The sequence below is a fragment of the Pristiophorus japonicus genome, unplaced genomic scaffold (assembly GCF_044704955.1).
Source record: "Pristiophorus japonicus isolate sPriJap1 unplaced genomic scaffold, sPriJap1.hap1 HAP1_SCAFFOLD_321, whole genome shotgun sequence".
In the NCBI taxonomy this organism is placed as follows: Eukaryota; Metazoa; Chordata; class Chondrichthyes; family Pristiophoridae; genus Pristiophorus; species Pristiophorus japonicus.
This window is the reverse complement of record NW_027253008.1, coordinates 48493-70799: the sequence shown is the minus strand read 5'-3', so window position 1 is coordinate 70799 and position 22307 is coordinate 48493. Positions and strand designations below refer to the sequence as shown.

The 22307-nt window shown below is 49.5% G+C and overlaps 1 protein-coding gene across 1 annotated transcript in view; it reads left to right on the top strand.

The window, feature by feature from the left end:
- Positions 1–8675, top strand: part of LOC139249549 (shootin-1-like) — an 84583-nt gene extending 75908 nt beyond the window's left edge. The window contains exons 16-18 of the mRNA XM_070872490.1: positions 3391–3459; positions 7300–7441; positions 8186–8675. Coding sequence (XP_070728591.1) covers positions 3391–3459; positions 7300–7441; positions 8186–8385 — 411 coding nt within the window. The 3' untranslated portion in view covers positions 8386–8675. The remainder of the gene's footprint in view (positions 1–3390; positions 3460–7299; positions 7442–8185) is intronic.
- Positions 8676–22307: the final 13632 nt, after the last annotated feature.

Genomic DNA, 22307 nt, shown 5'->3' with positions numbered 1-22307 from the left:
CCCCAACCCCATGAACTTTTGTCTTGTGCAGTAACCTTTTATGTGGCACTTTAGCAAATGCCTTCTGGAAATCCAAATACACCACATCCACTGGTTCCCCCTTATCCACCCTGCTCGTTACATCCTCAAAGAACTCCAACAAATTTGTCAAACATGATTTATTTTTCATAAAACCATGCTGACTCTGCTTGACTGCATTATGATTTTCCAAATGTCCTGCTACTGCTTCTTTAATAATAGACTCCCAACGACAGATATGAGGCTAACTGGTCTATAGTTTCCTGCTTTCTGTCTCCCTCCTTTTTTAAATAGGGATATTACATTTGAGGTTTTCCAATACGCTGTGACCTCTCCAGAATCCAGGGAATTTTGATAGATTACAACCAATGCATCCATTATCTCTGCAGCAACTTCTTTTAAAACCCTAGGATGCAGGCTATCCGGTTCAAGTGACTTGTCCACCTTTAGTCCCATTATTATATCGAGTACTTTTTCTTTAGTGATAGTGATTGTTTTAAGTTCCCCCCTCCCTATTGCCCCTTGATTATCAATTATTGGGAAGCTTTTTTGTGTCTTTTACTGTGAAGACCGATACAAAATATTTGTTCAATGTCTCTGCCATTTCCCCATTCCCCATTATTAATTCCCCAGCCTCATCCTCTAAGGGACCAACATTTACTTTAGTTGCTCTCTTCCTTTTTATGTACCTGTAGAAACTCTCACTATCTGTTTTTATATTTCTTACTAGTTCACTTTCATAATCCGTCTTCTCTTTCTATTATCTTTTAGTCGTCCTTTGCTGATTTTCCCAATCCTCTGCCCCCCCACTAGTCTTGGCCGCATTCTATGCCTTTGTTTTCAATTTGATACCATCCTTTACTTCCTTAGTTAGCCACGGATGGTTATCCCTTCTCTTAAAGTCTTTCCTTCTCACTGGAATATATTTTTGTTGAGAGTTACGAAATATCTCCTTAAATGTCTGCCACTGCTCATCAACCGTCTTACACTTTAATCTATTTTCCCAGTCCATTTAGCCAACTCTGCCTTCATACCTTTGTAATCACCTTTATTTAAGATCAGGACATTGGTTTGAGACCCAACCATGCTATGATCACTCTTTCCAAGAGGATCCTTTACTATGAGATCATTTATTAATCCTGTCTCATTACACAGTACCAGATCTAAGATAGCCTGCTCCCTGGTTGGTTCCGCAATGTAGTGTTCAAGGAAACTATCCCGGATACACTCTATGAACTCCTCCTCAAGGCTATCCTGGCCAATTTGATTTCTCCAATCAATATGAAGATTAAAATCACCCATGATTATTGCCGTAACTTTCTTACAAGCCTCCATTATTATTTGATTTATACTCCATCCAACAGTCTAGCTACTGTCAGGGGGGGGGGGCCTATAGACTACGCCCACCACTGACTTCTTCCCCTTATTATTCCTTATCTCCACCCAAACTGATTCTACATCTTGATCTTCTGAACCAATATCGTTTCTTACTACTGCCCTGATCTCATCCTTTATTAACAGAGCTACCCACCTCCTTTTCCTTTCTGTCTGTCCTTCCGAATTGTCAAATACCCCTGAATATTCAGTTCCCAGCCTTGGTCACCTTGCAACCACGTCTCTGTAACGACTATCATATTATACCCATTTGTATCTATTTGTGCCAGCAACTCATCTATCTTGTTATGAATGCTGCATGCATTCAGATAAAGAGCTTTTAATTTTTATCTTTTTGCCATTTTTCCCTGCTTTGACCCCAGTTTCAGATACACCTTTATTTTTATACATTCTGTCCCTTCCTCGCACACTCTGGTTATCATCTCCCCCAGTGCTACCCTGCTCGATTGCCTTCTCCTCGCTCTTTGACTTTTTAAATTTCCGCTCACCCGAACCCTCCCCCCACTATTTAGTTGAAAGCCCTCTCTACAGCCCTAGTTATTCGATTTGCCAGGATACCAGTCCCAGCATGGTTCAAACAGGAGGAATCAGTTTCTCCCTACTTGCTCTATCAACGCCCCTCATTTTGAATACCTTTATTGGGTCTCCTCTTAGCCTTCTCTGCCCACATATCCCTGGTATCACTCTGGTAGACCTCCTCTCCAAGGCCTTGACATCCTTCCTAAGGTGTGGTGCCCAGAAGAGACCTCTAATCTCTAAAGGTTTAGCAAGACTTCCTTGTTTTTAGCATTCAGTACTCCTATTTACAGAGTCAACTATTCCATGCGCATTCTTGGCCCACCTTCAAAGACTGGTTCACTGAAGTCCTATAGGGATCTCCCCTAACTCCCCACCGACCCCTGTGAGTCCCTGACCAAAGACCGGCCAAAGTGGAGGAGGAGCATCCGGGAGGGTGCTGAGCACCTCGAGTCTCGTCGCCGAGAGCAAGCAGAAAGCAAGCGCAGGCAGCGGAAGGAGCGTGCGGCAAACCAGACTCCCCACCCACCCTTTCCTTCAACCACTGTCTGTCCCACCTGTGACAGGGATTGTGGCTCTCGTATTGGACTGTTCAGTCACCTGAGAACTCACTGTTAGAGTGGAAGCAAGTCCGAGGGACTGCCTATGACAGGGAACGAAACCTGCTGTCCTTACCTGGACTGGGCCTATATGTGACCCCAGTCACACACCAACATGGTTGACTATTCACTTCCCTCTGAAGTGGCCTCTCAGTTGTTCCAAACTGTTCAGGAAGATGGCCCACCTCCCTCTTCTCTGGGTATCTAGGCGACGGGCAATAAATGCCGGCCTTGCCAGTGAATCCCACATCCGGAGAATATTATAAAAAGGATATAGAGGCACTGGAGAGGGTGCAGAGAAGATTTACAAGGATGATACCAGAAATGCGAGGGTATACATATCAGGAAAGGATGAACAGGCTGGGCCTCTTTTCCCTTGAAAAAAGAAGGCTGAGGGGTGACCTAATAGAGGTCTTTAAAATTATGAGAGGTTTTGACAGAGTGGATACAGAGAATGTTTCCACTTGTGGGGAAGAGCATAACTAGAGGCCATCAATATAAGATAGTCACCAAGAAATCCAATGGGGAATTCAGAGCAAACTTCTTTACCCAGAGAGCGGTGAGAATGTGGGACTCGCTGCCACAGGGAGTGGTTGAAGCGAATAGTATCGATGTATTTAAGGGGAGGCTGGATAAGCATATGGGGAAGAAGGGAATAGAGGGTTATGCCGATAGATTTAGATGAGGAAAGACGGGAGGAGGCTCGAGTGGAGCATATTCGCCGGCACGGACTGGTTGGGCCCAATGGCCTGTTCCTGTGTTGTATAGCCTAAGTAATCCTGTGTAATCCTGTGTAATGGATATTAAAATAACTGTCCTGCCCAGGGTGACTGATGTGCACTCGCTCTGTTCCTGCCCACAGCTCCAGGATCAGAAACCTTGCGACCGTGAGAATGAAGGGAGTGCGGTGGACGGACTCAGAGGGATACTGGTAGGTGGGCAAACGATGGTCGGGGAAGGACTGGCCTGAACCCTCCGCTCCCTCACACCCTGGGAGTTCGGGCAACCACTCGGGCCGACTGGAGGGGCCGAGGGGGGGGGGGGGGGGTGGGGGGAGGGGTACCCGAACTCGAGACCTGTCCGACTTGGCTGGAAGGGGAGCGAGCCTAGAACCAGGGAGTGCAGGCTGACCCCCGGTGAGAATGCTGAACGGGCAACACAGGTTCCAGGGCGCAAAATGGAGGCAGGTTCAAAGCCACCTGCACCAACCTCAAAATGGTTGATGAGTCATGAACCCCCCCTGACCCCCACATGAAACCCCTGACCCCCACAGACTCCAGCATTAACCCCTCTGACCTCCACCTGACCCCCACGGACTGCAGCATGAACCCCCTGACCCCCACCTGACCTCCACAGACTCCAGCATGAACCCCCCTGACCTCCACCTGACCCCCACGGACTCCAGCGTGAACCACCTGACCTCCATCATGAACCCCCTGACCCCCACTTGACCTCCACGGACTCCAGCATGAACCCCCCTGACCCCCACCTGACTCCCACAGACTCCAGTATGAACCCCCCTGACCCCCACAGACTCCAGCATAAACCCCCCTGACCCCCACAGACTCCAGCATAAACCCCCCTGACCCCCACGGACTCCAGCATGAACCCCCCTGATCCCCCCTCTGGGCTCCAGCATGGGATATTCTGGAAAGAAGGGAATGAAAGTCTCCCTGTCTAATGGACTTTCCCTTCTCTGTGAAATAGAAAGACTTGCATTTATATAGCGCCTTTTATGACCACCGGACGCCTCAAAGCGCTTTGCAGCCAATGCAATACCCTTGAAGTGTAGTCACTGTTGCAATGTAGGAATCGCGGCAGCCAATTTCTGCACAGCAAGCTCCCACAAACAGCAATGTGATATTGTCCAGATAATGTTTTTGTGATGTTGATCCAAATAGTGCCATGGGATCTTGTACATCCACCTGAAAGAGCAGACGGGGCCTCGGTTTAATGTCTCATCCGAAAGACTGCACCTCCGACAGTGCGGCACTCCCTCAGCACTGCACTGGGAGTGTCAGCCTAGATTTATGTGCTCGAGTCCCTGCAGTGGGACTTGAACCCACAACCTTCTGACTCAGAGGCGAGGGTGCTGCCCACTGAGCCACTGGAGACTCAATGCACCAATCGAAGAGATGGAGCCAGCCTGTGGCCCCAGGTTGGCGTGCACCACCTCTGGGTCCGGGGTTTCAGGGTTCGAACCCCACTACAGATAGTCGCGGTGAGTGAGCAGCCCCCACTCCCCTCGTAGTATGGGTTGTGGGAGCCCATTAAACACACCAGCCGGATAGGGGCGTCTGCATCGCGGCCTGACGCGCCCGTTAATCCTTCCGCCGTTCTGAGAGTGAGCAGATACAAAAACAGCAACAACCGCCTGCATTTGCATAGTGCCATTGCCGCAGGAAAACGTCCCAAAGTGCTTCACAGGAGTGTGACACCGAGCCACCTAAGCGGATATCAGGGCAGGTGACCAAAAGCTTGGTCAAAGAGGTAGATTTTAAGGAGCGTCTTAAAGGAGGAGAGAGCGAGATGGGTAGGTTCAGGGAGAGAATTCCAGAGCTTGGGACAAGACAGTTGAAGGCACGGCCGCCAATGGTAGGGCGATTAAAATCAAGGACGCTGAAAAGGCCAGGATTGGAGGAGTGCAGAGATCTCGGAGAGTTATGGAGCTGGAGGAGGTTGCAGAGATAGGGAGGGGACGAGTGATTTGAACAGAAAGATGGGCATTTTGAAATCGGAGGGTGTTGCTGGACCGGGAGCCAATGTAAGTGGGAGAGCTGCGGGGGGGGGGGTGATGAGAAATGTTTCCTGGAAAGCTACACGGGCTGTGCAGACACGCAGTGCTCCAGAGAACCCGCGGGGCTGGACCTGTTGGCTTTTCAATGTAAACGCCGTACCTGCGTGAAGCAACGTGTGAGGAGGGCACATAAACCTGCAAAGGGACATTGACCGGCTAAGTGAGTGGGCAAAAATTTGGCAGATGGAGTATAATGTGGGAAAGTGTGAGGTTATCCACTTTGGCAGAAAAAAATCAAAGAGCAAATTATTATTTAAATGGGGAAGGATTGCAAAGTGCTGCAGTACAGCGGGACCTGAGGGTACTTGTGCATGAAACACAAAAGGATATTATACAGGTACAGCAAGTGATCAGGAAGGCCAATGGTATCTTGGCCTTTATTGCAAAGGGGATGGAGTATAAAAGCAGGGAAGTCTTGCTACAGTTATACAGGGTATTGGTGAGGCCACACCTGGAATACTGCGTGCAGGTTTGGTTCCCATGTTTAAGAAAGGATATACTTGCTTTGGAGGCAGTTCAGAGAAGGTTCACTCGGTTGATTCCGGAGATTAGGGGGTTGACTTATGAGGAAAGGTTGAGGAGGTTGGGGCCTCTACTCATTGGAATTCAGAAGAATGAGAGGAGATCTTATTGAAATGAATAAGATTATGAGGGGGCTTGACAAGGTGGATGCAGAGAGGATGTTTCCACTGATGGGGGAGACTAGAACTAGGGGGCATAATCTTAGAATAAGGGGCCGCCCGTTTAAAACAGATGAGGAGGAATTTCTTCTCTCAGAGGGTTGTAAATCTGTGGAATTCACTGCCTCAGAGAGCTGTGGAAGCTGGGACATTGAATAAATTTAAGACAGAGATAGACAGTTTCTTAACCGATAAGGGAATAAGGGTTAAGGGATCGGGCAGGGAAGTGGACCTGAGTCTATGATCGGATCAGCCATGATCGTATTAAATGGTGGAGCAGGCTCGAGGGGCCGAATGGCCGACTCCTGCTCCTATTTCTTATGCTCTTATAAATTTTGAATGTTCCGCACAGGTCATTAAAGGGGCCGTGCTGTGCCGCGAGATTACAGGGGCCATTGGTGATTGGTGAACGGGACTCGGTGCGAGTTAGGACACGGGCAATAGGGTTTTGGATGAGCTCGAGTTTATGGAGGTGGAAGTAGGCAGTTTGGTGATGGAAATGGTATGTGGTCAGAAGCTCACCCCGGGGTCAAGTACACCACCAAGGCTGTGAACAGTGTGGTTCAGCCTCAGGCAGAAGTTGGGGAGAGGGATGGAGTCGGTGGCAGGGGAATGGAGTTTGTGACGGGGACTGAAAACAATGGCTTCGGTCTTCCCAATATTCAATTGGAGGAAATCTCTGCTCCTCCAGAACTGGATGTGGGACAAGCAGTCTGACAATTTAGAGACCATGGAGGGGTCGGGGGAAGTGGTGGTGAGGTAGAGCTGGGTGTCGTCAGTGTACATGTGGAAACTGACGCTGTGTTTCCGGATGATGTCACCGAGGGGCAACATGTAGATGAGGAATAGGAGGGGGCCAAGGATAGATACTTGGGGGACACCAGAGGTAACGATGTGGGGGCGGGGAGAGAAGCCATTGCAGGAGATTCTCTGACTACGGTTAGATGGATAAGAATGGAACCAGGCGAGTGCAGTCCCACCCAGCTGGACGGTGGTGGAGAGGTGTTGGAGGAGGATGGAGTGATCAACTGTGTCAAAGGCTGCAGACAGGTCGAGAAGGACGAGGAGGAGTAGTTTACCACAGTCACGGTCACAAAGGTTGTCACTTGTGACAATGATAAGGGTTGTTTCGGTACTGTGGCAGGGGAGGAAACCTGGTTGCAGGGATTCAAACATGAAGTTGTGGGAAAGATGGGCTCGGATTTGGGAGGACTTTGGATGGCCAGCACTGATGGAAAGGCCTCCCCGCTGGTTTACTTGAGTGTGGTTAACGCAGTGTAAATCCCACTTGTAGAACAGGAGAGGCACCTCAAAGAGCCGGAAATATAGCTGGAAAAGTGAGAAGAAACAGAATGAGTTGGACACCATCTTGCTGCGCCGGAGGAAAGTGTCAGACCTGTCAGCAGGGTCCGGGAGAAAAGGCCCGGAAAATCCAGGTACGGATCACAGAGGGCAGGCCAGAGATACGTAGACAGGGGGCGAGGGGAGAGACAGGGGGCGAGGGGAGAGACAGGGGGCGAGGGGAGGGTCAGGGGGCGAGGGGTGGGACAGGAGGCGAGTGGAGAGACGGGGGGCGAGTGGAGAGACGGGGGGCGAGTGGAGAGACGGGGGGGCGAGTGGAGAGACGGGGGGCGAGTGGAGAGACGGGGGGCGAGTGGAGAGACGGGGGGCGAGTGGAGAGACGGGGGGCGAGTGGAGAGACGGGGGGCGAGTGGAGAGACGGGGGGCGAGTGGAGAGACGGGGGGCGAGTGGAGAGACGGGGGGCGAGTGGAGAGACGGGGGGCGAGTGGCGAGACGGGGGGCGAGTGGAGAGACACAGCGGCGAGGGGAGAGACACGGGGGGCGAGGGGAGAGACACAGCGGCGAGGGGAGAGACACGGGGGGCGAGGGGAGAGACGGGGGGCGAGGGGAGAGACGGGGGGGCGAGGGGAGGGACGGGGGGCGAGGGGAGGGACGGGGGGCGAGGGGAGGGACAGGGGGCGAGGGGAGGGCCAGGGGGCGAGGGGAGGGACAGGGGGCGAGGGGAGGGACAGGGGGCGAGGGGAGGGACAGGGGGCGAGGGGAGGGACAGGGGGCGAGGGGAGAGCCAGGGGGCGAGGGGAGAGCCAGGGGGCGAGGGGAGAGCCAGAGACAGGGATAGACAGATGCCCGTGCTCAGTATATGTTCTCTGTTTCCCAGTACGAGTGCCTGGGGGAGACGGAGCTGAGCCAGTGAGCCCGAGAGGGCCAGGAGCTGCCGAAAGGACCAACCCATGGGCGGGGCTGCGGCGAGCAGGGTGGACACAGCAGAGCAGGAGAACCTCGGACATCACCGCGCTCAACAGGCGCCCGTCTCATGGCACAAGGACCCCAGCATCACCGCCCCTCCCCGGCGAGTGAGGAGGTGGGACCACCCACACACCCGGGGTCTGTATCCCCATCCTTAGCCCACCCAGCCCTCTCCCCACCCCCTCACCCCTCCCACTCTCCCCACCCCCTCCCCCTCTCCCAGCCCCTAGACCCACCCCCTCTCTGTATCCCCACCCCGTCTCCCCAGCCACAGCCCCTCTACCTCTCCCCGGCCCCTCCCCCGGGCCCCCTCCCCCTCTCCCCACCCCTACTCTCCTCCTCCTCTTCCCACTCCCTCTCCCCACCCCCACCCCCTCTCTGTACCCCCACCCCATCCCCTCTCCCTACCCCCTCATCCCGGCCCCTCTACCCACCCCCTCATCCCGGCCTCTCTACCCACCCCCTCATCCCGGCCCCTCTCCCTCTCCCCTGCCCATCTCCCCACCTCCCCTGCCCCTCTCCCCTGCCCCTCTCCCGTCCCCCTCTCCCCACCCCCCTTCTCTCCTCCTCTCCCCACTCCCTCTCCCCACCCCCTCTCTTTACCCCCACCCGACCCCCTCTCCCCACCTCCTCTCCCCACCTCCTCTCCCCACCTCCTCTCCCCACCTCCTCTCCCCACCTCCTCTCCCCTCCCCCTCTCCTCCTCTCCCCACCCCCTCTCTGTACCCCCACCCCACCCCCTCTCCCCTCCCCCTCTCCCCGGCCTCTCTCCCCTCTCCCCACCCCCACCTCCTCTTACCCCGCCCACTCTCCCCAAACCGCCCCCCCCCACTACCTCCATAGCCCCCCCACTCTCTGGGGAGGGGCCGAGTGGACTTGTTGATGGACAAGGACACCAGACATCTGTCAGGAAAAGCAGCAGACGACCGGGAAGCACTGAAGGAGCAGGAAGGCTGGGAGAGACGGACCGTCTCCACACAGGACGATCCACTAGGCTCCCTCCCCAGGTCGAAGAGTCTTTCTGTCATTTCTGTGATGATGGCGGAGCAGAATTGCAAGTGATTGCGCGGTTGGCTCTCGCGTTACCCAGCATTCTGTTTCTTTGCTCTCAAATGGAATAAAGCAGCTTCTGAATGAAATAAACCGAGAGTATCACCGAGTGTTGAATCGAGCGCCTTCAGAGAGAGTGAGTGATTACACATGTTCAATCAGGCCCCATCATCGGGGAGTTACAGTGTCGCACTCCACTTCCCACTACACCCCCTAACCCACCCCCCCATCACACACATCCCCCCCACACCTCAACCCCCCCCACACACCCCCATCCCCCCACACCCCATCCGCCCATCCCCCCACACCCCATCCCCCTGATGCCTCACACCCCCCCAATCCCCCCATATCCCAATAGCCCACCTCCCCCCCCAATGCCCATCCCCAAACTGCCCCATCCCCCCATCATCCACAATCCCCCAACCGCAACCCCTGCCCCAACTCCACAATCCCCCCTATAGGGCTTGAAACATAAGAAATAGGAGCAGGAGTAGGCCATACGGCCCCTCGAGCCTGCTCCGCCATTTAATACGATCATGGCTGATCCCATCATGGACTCAGCTCCACTTCCTGCCCGCTCCCCATAACCCTTTACTCCCTTCTTGCTCAAAAATCTGTCTATCTTCAACTTAAATTTATTCAATGACCCAGCCTCCACCGCTCTCTGGGGCAGAGAATTCCACAGATTTACAACCCTCAAAGAGAAGAAATTCCTCCTCATCTCAGTTTTAAATGGACGGCCCCTTATTCTGGGACTATGTCCCCTAGTTTTAGTTTCCCCTATCAGTGAAAATATCCTCTCTGCATCCACCTTGTCAAGTCCCCTCATTATCTTATAAGTATCAATAAGATCACCTCTCATTCTTCTGAACTCCAATGAGTACAGGCCCAACCTACTCAACCTTTCCTCATAAGTCAACCCCCTCATCTCCGGAATCAACCTAGTGAACCTTCTCTGAACTGCCTCCAATGCAAGTATATCCTTCCTTAAATACGGAGACCAAAACTGTATGCAGTACTCCAGGTGTGGTCTCACCAATATCCTGTACAGTTGTAGCAGGACTTCTCTGCTTTTATACTCTATCCCCCTTGCAATAAAGGCCAATGTTCCATTTGCCTTCCTGATCACTTGCTGTACCTGCATACTAACTTTTAGTGTTTCAGGCACAAGGACCCCCAGGTCTCTCTGTACTGGAGGACTTTGCAATTTTTCTTCATTTAAATTATAATTTGCATTTCTATTTTTTCTGCCAAAGTGGATAACCTCACATTTTCCCACATTATACTCCATCTGCCAAATGTTTGCCCACTCACTTAGCCTGTCTATGTCTTTTTGCAGATTTTTTGTGTCCTCCTCACAACTTGCTTTCCCACCCATCTTTGTATCATCAGCAAACTTGGCCACATTACACTCGGTCCCTTCATCCAAGTCATTAATATAGATTGTAAATAGTTGAGGACCCAGCACCGATCCCTGCGGCACCCCACTAGTCACTGTTTACCAACCGGAAAATGACCCATTTATCCCGACTCTCTGTTTTCTGTCCGTTAGTCAATTTTCTATCCATGCTAATATATTACCCCCAACCCCGTGAGCTTTTATCTTGTGCAGTAACCTCTTATATGGCACCTTACCGATTGCCTTCTGGAAATCCAAATACACCACATCCACTGGTTCCCCCTTATCCACCTGCTCGTTACATCCTCAAAGAACTCCAGCAAATTTGTCAAACATGATTTCTGTTGTAGGCATTAGGCACCTGCTGAATATATCAAAACACGAGGCATTAGGCACCTGCTGAATATATCTAAACTCATATAAGTTTAAAGTGGCCACATATAAAATGGCTGCCCAAGCATGATGGGTACTCAGTTAGTCAAGTAATGAACTGGGGCTGACTGAGCAATGAACGAGCAATGACCTAGTGAGGCCCACAACCAGGAATGCCTTGGATACAAGATAATTATAACGAACCATTATAGTACACTGGTATAATCAGTGACTTCACACAGCCGAGCCCCGAGGAACAGAGATAAGGGGGGAACCTGCCTCACATAACAAGGTAATTAATCAGCCCGAGCTGACAAAAAACGAACATACAGCCCCTGAGGTATCAGGAGAATTCTATTGGGTTAAAGAAACCTATTTGTAATCTATAATCGGTATGATTGGATTGTGTCCAGCCGAAGTGGGCTGAGTAACTGTAAAGAACTATTGTAAAACATATAAATATCGATGAGTTTCTTTGTTCGTCGGAGAGAAATGCCTGGATCCAGTCCTGAGGCTTCCTCCCCGCTAACGAAAATAAAGGCCGCATTGGCGTTGGAACCGACTCTGAGTGTTGAGTGATTCTTCCGAGAAAACATTCACGCTAACAGTGGTGTCACGAACAGGATTTCGGAGTCGCTGATGCTCTTGGAGAAACCGGGTGAGTATACCTTAAACAAGATTTTATAACGGGTGCGGAAGGTGGATGCTGGTTGATCGACACGAGGAGACGGTCCAATATCTCAAACACCTAGCCTGAGCCTGAATTAAGAGGACTTTAGTCCCACGTGACGGCCAGGAACTAAGTAGGTGCCGGGAACACACTTGGACCGTGGGATCGTGATACTAAAAGGCATCTTCCGGACCCAGTAGTGTAATTTGAAATATACCCCGGGGTAGAACCAAGCGATGTACAGCGGCTAACGGAATCCAAACCTGTGAACAGGGTCGGACCAACGGGCAGAGCGGTGGTAGGTAGTCGTTAAGGATACATAGAGCACTATGGGAATTGCTTAAATGCATTTTAAGAATTGTATAAGTTTGTGTAACAGCAGAACTTATGACCTGACAGTAGCCAGGAGACGGTCTACTACAAGTTACGCTAGGTAGAAAGCGGACCTCTGAGAGTAGATTCCTAACGGTTCTAGTCCTACCCAGGAATGGCCACGAAAGCAAGTAACCTCGAGTGGGGACCAGAAGGGTCCCTTACCCGCCACCTGGCGGGAAAACAAAAGAAACTAATCAAGAAAATGATTAGAGCAGGGTGGGATCCTTAGGACCTGCCAGCGAATCAGCGGGAATGGTGGGAGAAGGAAAAGAAAGACAAAGAGGAAAAGGCAGTAGTTTTGATACTGCGAGCCCACATAAAACTAACAGAGGAAGTAAATCAATATGTAAGAAATAAAAAAAACCTGATTATCTTAAGTGAAGTATGGATCCAAGAATAGAGCCGGCCAAAAAAAAAATTAATAAGCTTTGTTGAATGAAGAGAGACGTTTGTGAATGTCTGTCGTTGAGAGTCCTTGTGTGATTTTTTGACTGCGGAATTAATTTTTTTATGTTTTCATGTTTCCGAAAGCCTGGTTAGAAGAGGAATGCAAGTGTCTGTTTATTTTAGCTCCACCCACTTTTCCAAACAGAGTGAAAGTTTTTTTAACCCTTTGTAGTGTTGTCCTGTATGTGGGAAGTTTTAAGACATTTTAAGTTAGAAACGCAGGTGTGGATTTATTTGGATGATAAGTTACGGAGCTAGGAAATGTACAAAGGGTAGGTTTGTTGAGCAAAAGATAAAAAATACATGGTCCCGGTGGTTTAAAAAAAACAGAACTTATTTGACACGCTCACTTACTTGTCGAAAGAAAACATGCAATGATTGATTACATTGGGTTGAAAGACATAAATTTAGTCTCGGAATGAGATAAAGAATGCCTTTTAAAAAAAGCTTCTAGCTCAAAAAAAAAGTTTTAAATAAAGATTGAAATTACAAAGTTTGAATTGGGATTTTAAGATATTCAGAGAAGGCACAGCAAAATACTGAGATGGACTCAAAAAAAATTATTAAATTAAATCTGATCTCTTAAAGAAAAAAGGAGATATAAAACTAAAAGGTTTGGGAACAATCTAGAAATACCTTCAGGGATCAGGTCGAACTCCTGGGCGAGTGGCGAGCTATCTGCGAAGGTGTAAAAGGGACTTTTGAAATATGTTAAAAACAGCAAGCTTTAGCAGGTTAGAAGAGACATTTTAACGACTTTGAAACTGGAGCATTTTGAGATAACGAAAAGCAGCCCTCAAAGCCTAATTGCTGGACTCCATTTTAGTTATGGAGAAAAGAAAAAGACAAAGACGCCACTTTGAAAGTAAACAAATGATTTTAAATTAACAAATTTATGGAGTCACGAGCCCTCCATGTAAAATACAAAACCTAATTTGAAGAAAGGAGATCTGAAAAAAAAAGATGTAACGTACTAAATAAGTGCTGAAAAAAAAAATGTGTTTGTGATGGAAAAAGACATAACTTACTAAATACTAGTTGATGTTTGCTGTGAAAAAGATATTGGTTTAATTAGGAAAAGGAAAAGAAAACAGTGATAATGATTTTAAATTACGAGAAAATTTCACTGCAGTTTGAAAAGATTTCCAAAATGGACGTCGTTTATCAAGAAAAGTCCAGAACAGTCTAAATAAGCAGGAGAGTTTTGAAGATAACGAGGAGAAAAGATCTAAGCTATGCGAACTCAGCACAGAAAGAAAAAACTGGGAATTAGAGAATCTTACTGAATTTTTAAATTCTTATAGAAAATGGAACTGGCACAGATGTTTAGATTTTGTGTTGAGAGAGAAATAAAACACAAGATTTGCCCAGTGAACGGGACCGTAAAAAAAACCGAAATGTTGGAATGTATGAAAATAACGAGAAGAAAAGATCTAAGCTATGCTAACTCAGCACAGAAAGAAAAAATGGAACTGGCACAGAAGTTTAGATTTTGTGCTGAGAGAGAAATTTAAAAAAAAACAAAATTAAATTTCAGTAAACAAAATAGCTATTAAAAATGTGTGGTCTCATTTTAAATCAATTTTTTTTTTAATTCTTTGGCAAGTACTTGAATTAGAAGTTAAGAAAAAATTGGAGTTTAATCTAAAATGCTGTCTTTCCCGATGAGAAGATTTTTATTATGACCACTTTACTAATGATTTATGCTGTTTTAACGGATTCCTAATTTCTAAGCAAGTTTTGAAGGCACAAAGACTTAAAAAAAAAAGAATTTTCCGGATGATTACGTGAAGTCACGTGAAGACATCAGGCTTTCTTACAAACCTGTAAAGGAGTTAACCCTTTCCATTGACAGCTGTTTTATTCTGGACATTATTCATTTGGATTTCTTAAGAAAATAAAGAAGACTCACCTGACAGACAGAGGAAATGGTGGGATATTCAGAATAAAAATAAAACGGAACTAGCTGGTCAAGAGTTAAAAGCTAATATAAACAGGCTGAAAGAGATGTTTTAAAAAACGGGACTAGACGGATAGTGCAGTGCGCAGCCATAGCACCATCACCTGTGGCAATAGAGCCAATGTACCCCACGGTGGATAGGTGTAGTCCACAAACCCAACCTAACGGTAAAGCAGACAGCGATGTTTGGAGGAATAGTGGTGGCATTGGTGTTGATTGGAGTTTGGATAATATTTAGATGGGTCAGCGTGCAGGCTCGAGCACAGCAGGCTCAAACGCAAAACCGACAGCAGCCCAGACAGGGACATGAAGTGATAGAGCTGGTACGACTATAAAGAATATGGTTAACCTAATCCTTACCTTCGATTCCACAGAGTGACAGCGACACAAGTAGACCAGAACCTAACACCTGGTGACGACCAGGCTATCTGTTTAAAATTTTCAGATAAAACACTCACCAAGATGGGACCGCAGTGGTGACTCCGACACTGGGGACTCATGATACTGGGAACCTCAAGACCCACGCAAACACTGGATGATACCAACGGATTGCAGCGCACTCAGGAAATAAACAACTACATGAACTATGGAGTCTTGTTTAATTTAACGGATGGAATGTGCATCCCAGCAGCCAAGGACTGGAGCAAGGACAGGACTTATTTTAATGCATGGTTACAAGTAAATCCTAATAAGAACCAGGTATGTGTACAGTGCTCCACAGGTATAAGGAGCAGCTGCATTAAACGGAGGGATGTCAAAGGGCCCGATGAATGTACTTTCGGCATAATTTGCGCGCCTCCGGGACAATCCCAGCAATCAGTCATCCGCAAAAAGGGAGTGGGGCTGTGTGGGTACTACGAGGAGGTGGGGGCGGCTGCAATATCATTGTATGTATGCTTCTCACCCCCTCGGACACCGCGCCCCATAAGTACCACTACATTGCCCGAGGAACTGCCTTGTCCCATAACTACTAAGGGACCAGAAAATGGGATTGTAATGTACAACGAAGGGGAATTATTGTATGATAATGTTAAACATAAGAACCACTACATTGCCCGAGGAACTGCCTTGTCCCATAACTATTAAGGGACCAGAGAATGGGATTGTAATGTACAACGAAGGGGAATTATTGTATGATAATGTTAAACATGAAATTGTGCCTGTCCTGATCAATATTTCAGGCATCCAGATGCCGGAATACTGTACGGAACAGTCAAGGAAAATGTACAACGTATTAAGTAAAGTTGTAATGTAGCAGGCTGCCGATGCAATGGGTGTCAGTAGATTCCGAGGACAGGGGTCAGCCCCCAGAATAAAGAGGGAAATAGTTAATGATGTTGCTACCGATTTCAATATAGGGACCTCCGTAGTGAACTCGATAGATATACAAGGGTTAAATGAGAGGGTGGAACAGCTTAGAGGGGTGATGAAGGGGTTATTAGAGAGGGTGGAGCAAAACCAGGAAGACCAAGCCAACCTAGGAAAGGAGGGTGCCGAAATCCAGTTGGATGGCATCTCAGTCCTGGAAGCTCACGCCAAAACCATCAATCATCTCATTGATAGAGAAAAAGAAGATACCGGAAAGCAAAGACAGGGGCAACTCTGTCATGCTTATGGTCTGTGGATGGTGGGACAGATCCGCCACAATCTCGACCAGATCCAACGCAGGGAAGTACCCGATTGGATAGACAGTTCACGTTTAGCTCAGTTGGCTAACCAGAGGGGGACACTGGATAATTGTATTCTGAAGGGACTGACCCGAGTATACCCAGCAATTCCAGATTGCCAGATGGGTAAGAATACTGGGATAGGGATAGTCCTGATGATCCCTATAGCCACGTCAGACTCAGGGCCGTTCCCCCTGTACCAACTAGAGAATATCGGAGTAATACGGGAAAACGTCTCCATACGTTACTATCTGACCACCACCTCCGCCGTTCGCCGAAACAACATACTTACCGGGATTTCCCTAACAGAATGCAAGCAAAGGGGGGAGATCACAGTATGCCCTCACCCGGTGGGCCGAGGTGAGCTAGACGAGTGCAGGTTTAACCGAACCGACGGGTGTGTACTAGAAATAGTGCCCGCACACATGCACTTCGCGAGGGCAGGCTACGGAGGGAAGGGGAGATACTGCGTCTCAACCACAGAGCGTTCATACCAGTATAATGACCTGCAGTGCCCGATACCACAGCCGAACTTTTGCTTTACACCACTACGACCTGTCACGATCGGGCAAGTGCATATCACCCAGGTTAGGCACCGGAAGTCCGGAGTTATTGAGGTAACCGATCAGCTCCATGATCATTTGCAGGATTATGACGAGCCAGATCAGGTCCCTATCCCATATCTAACCGAAGTATTACAAGAGTTGAGGCTCAGAGTGGGTCAAACCGTAAAGCTCTACCACCAACTGCAAACTAAAATCAAAGTACTGGAAGAAGATATCGATGTAGACTTACAAAGTCAGAGTTGGTGGAGAAAGGTCTGGGACTGGGGAATAAATGTGAACATCCATCCTTGGATTCGAATAATTTCACACTTACTGGTCGGGATACAATTGATTTTAGTGATAACATGGGGCATAATGGTCTGCCAGGCATGCAGGCACCAAGCACAACGAAGAGGGACCCATGACCGGTCCCCGAATACTAAACAAGCCTGTCTAATAAAGGGGCAGGAGGATTTGGCCTTTGTCAATTTGATTTAAGCAACCGGAACTCCTGAAACCGCGTGACTGGCCAGCACGTTGAGGCAGGGAGTACCAGGCCGTGCACAGAATCTAATAAAAGTAGGGCGGTCGGTTAAAGGGGGACTAGGACTAGTCCCTTGACCGAAAGGAGGGAATTGTTGTAGGCATTAGGCACCTGCTGAATATATCTAAACTCATATAGGTTTAAAGTGGTCACATATAAAATGGCTGCCCAAGCATGATGGGTACTCAGTTAGTCAAGTAATGAACTGGGACTGACCGAGCGATGACCCTGTGAGGCCCACTACCAGGAATGCCTTGGATACAAGATAATTATAACGAACCATTATAGTACACTGGTATAATCAGTGACTTCACACAGCCGAGCCCCGAGGAACAGAGATAAGGGGGGATCCTGCCTCACATAACAAGATCATTAATCAGCCCGAGCTGACAAAAAACGAACATACAGCCCCTGAGATATCAGGGGAATTCTATTGGGTTAAAGAAACCTATATGTAATCTATAATCGATATGATTGAATTGTGTCCAGCCGAAGTGGGCTGAGTAACTGTAAAGAACTATTGTAAAACATATAAATATCGATGAGTTTCTTTGTTCGTCGGAGAGAAGTGCCTGGATCCAGTCCTGAGGCTTCCTCCCCACTAGCGAAAATAAAGGCCGCATCGGCGTTGGAACCGACTCTGAGTGTTGAGTGATTCTTCCGAGAAAACATTCACGCTAACAATTTCCCTTTCATAAAACCATGCTGACTCTGCCTGATTGAATTATGCTTTTCCAAATGTCCTGCTACTGCTTCCTTAATAATGGACTCCAGCATTTTCTCAAAGACAGATGTTAGGCTAACTGGCCTATAGTTTCCTGCTTTCTGTCTCCTTCTTTTTCAAATAGAGGCGTTAAATTTGCAGTTTTCCAATCCGCTGGGATCTCCCCCAGAATCCAGGGAATTTTTGTAGATTACAACAATACCAGTGTAAGGCCCAGGAAATCGAACTCTGTGATTAGCCTTTATGAACATTCTGTATAAAATGCTTAAAACAGGAAAGCTGTAAATATTGACTTCCTGTAAACTAGAAGAACCTTGGAGACTCCTGTTTAAAATGTGTAATGATAATCTGTAGAGAAACCCAAACACAATGGGACGATAAGAAACCCTTTTTGGACATGCAAACACTGATACTGACCAAACCTTTGTAGAAATGTAAAGATCGATACTAAACACAGTGAGGTCCATGATAGAACTAGACTACACAATAGGCCAGGTTCAGAGGTGCAAAATGCGTGCTCACAAAGAAGGTAGATGGTCGATGCACCGAGGAAGGTAGCCATGGAAACAACGCCTGAGAAAAACACACAGACAACGAGAGAGAGCAGGCTGCGGCTGTGAGAGAACGGTCAGTCATCGGAAGTTGCGCTCCATGAAGCTGTCACACCCCATCATCCAGACACCAGACTCCCAAAGCAAGTGCTTTACTCGGAGCACCTTCACGGCAAACGAGCCAAAGGTGGGCAGAGGAAACGTTACAAGGACACCCTCAAAGCCTCCCTGATAAAGTGCAACATCCCCACCGACACCTGGGAGTCCCTGGCCAAAGACCGCCCTAAGTGGAGGGAGTGCATCCGGGAGGGCGCTGAGCACCTCGAGTCTCGTCGCCGAGAGCATGCAGAAACCAAGCGCAGGCAGCGGAAGGAGCGTGCGGCAAACCAGTCCCACCCTCCCTTTCCCTCAACCACTGTCTGTCCCACCTGTGACAGAGTCTGTGGCTCTCGTATTGGACTGTTCAGTCACCAAAGAACTCACTTCAGGAGTGAAAGCAAGTCTTCCTCGATTCCGAGGGACTGCGTATGATGATGAGGTGGTTGAACAGTCCAATACAAGAACCACAGTCTCTGTCACAGGTAGGACTGATAGTTGTTGGAGGAAAGGGAGGGTGGGACTGGTTTGCCGCACGCTCATTCCGCTGCCTGCGCTTGGTTTCTGCATGCTCTCGGTGACGAGACTCGAGGTGCTCAGTGCCCTCCCGGATGCACTTCCTCCACTTAGGGCGGTCTTTGGCCAGGGACTCCCAGGTGTCGGTGGGGATGTTGCACTTTATCAGGGAGGCTTTGAGGGTGTCCTTGAAACATTTCCACTGCCCATCTGTCGGCAAAGACGAGTGGGAACGCGGCTGCTATTAAGGAAGGGTGACCCGGTCAGTCGTCAGAAGACGCGCATCACGACACGTCACCGGACCACTGGGACGATCGTGAGCACGCAGCAAACTGAGGAACTGATAACTGTAACGTAGCTTAGCAGCTCAAGGGGCAGACTGATGGGTGTAATGTTGATAACAGGTTGATCAGTACTCAGTAAAGACTGCCACACACAGTGGGAACTACACTTATTGATGTCTTGTCATTAATTTCCAGAGTCGAACTCTGAGAAGTAACCGGTAGTGTTAACTAATTGTTCACGCCCGCTAGAAATTAATCTGGGAAGAAACCATTATCCTACACCCAATCCCCCAATCCACGCAGACCCCTCCCCAATTTCCCCACCACACCCACAATCTCCCCCCCCCTCCCCCCATCCCCCCCCTCCACAATCTTCCACACGCCTTCCATCCCCATCCCCAGAGCTCTCTACACTGCCCCATCAAACACTCCCAGGGCAGGTACAGCACGGGATTAGTTACAGAGTAAAGCTTTCTCTATACTGTCCCATCAAACACTCCCAGGGCAGGTACAGCACGGGTTAGATACAGAGTAAAGCTCCCTCTACACTGTCCCATCAAACAATCCCAGGGCAGGTACAGCACGGGTTAGATACAGAGTAAATCTCTCTCTACACTGTCCGATCAAACACTCCCAGGGCAGGTACAGCACGGGTTAGATACAGAGTAAATCTCTCTCTACACTGTCCCATCAAACACCCCCAGGGCAGGTACAGCACGGGGTTAGATACCGAGTAAAGCTTCCTCTACACTGTCCTATCAAACACTCCTAGGGCAGGTACAGCACAGGTTAGATACAGAGTAAAGCTCCCTCTACACTGTCCCATCAAACACTCCCAGGGCAGGTACAGCAGGGGTTAGATACAGAGTAAAGCTCCCTCTACACTGTCCCATCAAACACTCCCAGGGCAGGTACAGCACGGGGTTAGATACAGAGTAAAGCTCTCTCTACACTGTCCCATCAAATATTCCCAGGTCAGGTACAGCACGGGGTTAGATACAGAGTAAAGCTCCCTCTGCACTGTCCCATCAAACACTCCCAGGGCAGGTACAGCACAGGGTTAGATACAGAGTAAAGCTCCCTCTACACTGTCCCATCAAACACTCCCAGGGCAGGTACAGCACAGGGTTAGATACAGAGTAAAGCTCCCTCTACACTGTCCCATCAAACACTCTCAGGGCAGGTACAGCACAGGGTTAGATACAGAGTAAATCTCCCTCTACACTGTCCCATCAAACACTCCCAGGGCAGATACAGCACGGAGTTAGATACAGAGTAAAGCTCCCTCTACACTGTCCCATCAAACACTCCCAGGGCAGGTACAGCCTGGGGTTAAATATGACCAAGTATAACCCAGACTAACAGAACACAACTCAATGCAGAAGCGGGTAACACGGGACAGCCCAACTCAGCTGACAGACTGTGACCACACCCCTCACACAAAGGGCTGGGCTTTATTGCACCACTTCCTTTGATGTGTTTGACCGCACACAGTGTAAATACAGAGAGATTGAGCTATGGGCTAAGCTGGTGCGGGCCCGGCCGGCTCCCCAGGCACCGACTGCCCGAGTCTCTCTCAGTGCCTCCACTTCCTGCCCCAGGGAATGGGCTTCACTCGCCGAGCGGCTCGGAACTGAACAGAAACCTCGCCAGGAGCGAAGTGGCAGCAGTTAAGTGCCCGGGAATGGGAGCTGGGAGTGGGGAGTCTCGGCAGGTGGGTCCGGGAACATCTTCATTCCGTCACAGCCAGCATTATCCAGTCTACCCCACTACCTGTCTACCCCACCCTCTGTCTACCCCACTACCTCTCTACCCCACCCTCTGTCTACCCCACCCTCTGTCTACCCCACTACCTGTCTACCCCACCCTCTGTCTACCCCACTACCTGTCTACCCCATCCTCTGTCTACCCCACCCTCTGTCTACCCCATCCTCTGTCTACCCCACTACCTGTCTACCCCATCCTCTGTCTACCCCACTACCTGTCTACCCCATCCTCTGTCTACCCCACTACCTGTCTACCCCATCCTCTGTCTACCCCACTACCTGTCTACCCCATCCTCTGTCTACCCCACCCTCTGTCTACCCCATCCTCTGTCTACCCCACTACCTGTCTACCCCATCCTCTGTCTACCCCACCCTCTGTCTACCCCATCCTCTGTCTACCCCACTACCTGTCTACCCCATCCTCTGTCTACCCCACCCTCTGTCTACCCCATCCTCTGTCTACCCCACTACCTGTCTACCCCATCCTCTGTCTACCCCACTACCTGTCTACCCCATCCTCTGTCTACCCCACTACCTGTCTACCCCACCCTCTGTCTACCCCACTACCTGTCTACCCCACCCTCTGTCTACCCCACTACCTGTCTACCCCATCCTCTGTCTACCCCACCCTCTGTCTACCCCACCCTCTGTCTACCCCACTACCTGTCTACCCCATCCTCTGTCTACCCCACTACCTCTCTACCCCACCCTCTGTTTACCCCACTACCTGTCTACCCCACCCTCTGTCTACCCCACTACCTGTCTACCCCATCCTCTGCCTACCCCACTACCTGTCTACCCCACCCTCTGTCTACCCCACTACCTGTCTACCCCATCCTCTGCCTACCCCACTACCTGTCTACCCCGCCCTCTGTCTACCCCACTACCTGTCTATCTCACCCTCTGACTATCTCACTCTGTCTCTCTCACCCTCTGTCTATCTCACTCTCTCTATCTCACCCTCTGTCTATCTCACCCTCTGTCTATCTCACTCTCTCTATCTCACCCTCTGACTATCTCACTCTGTCTCTCTCACCCTCTGTCTATCTCACCCTCTGTCTATCTCA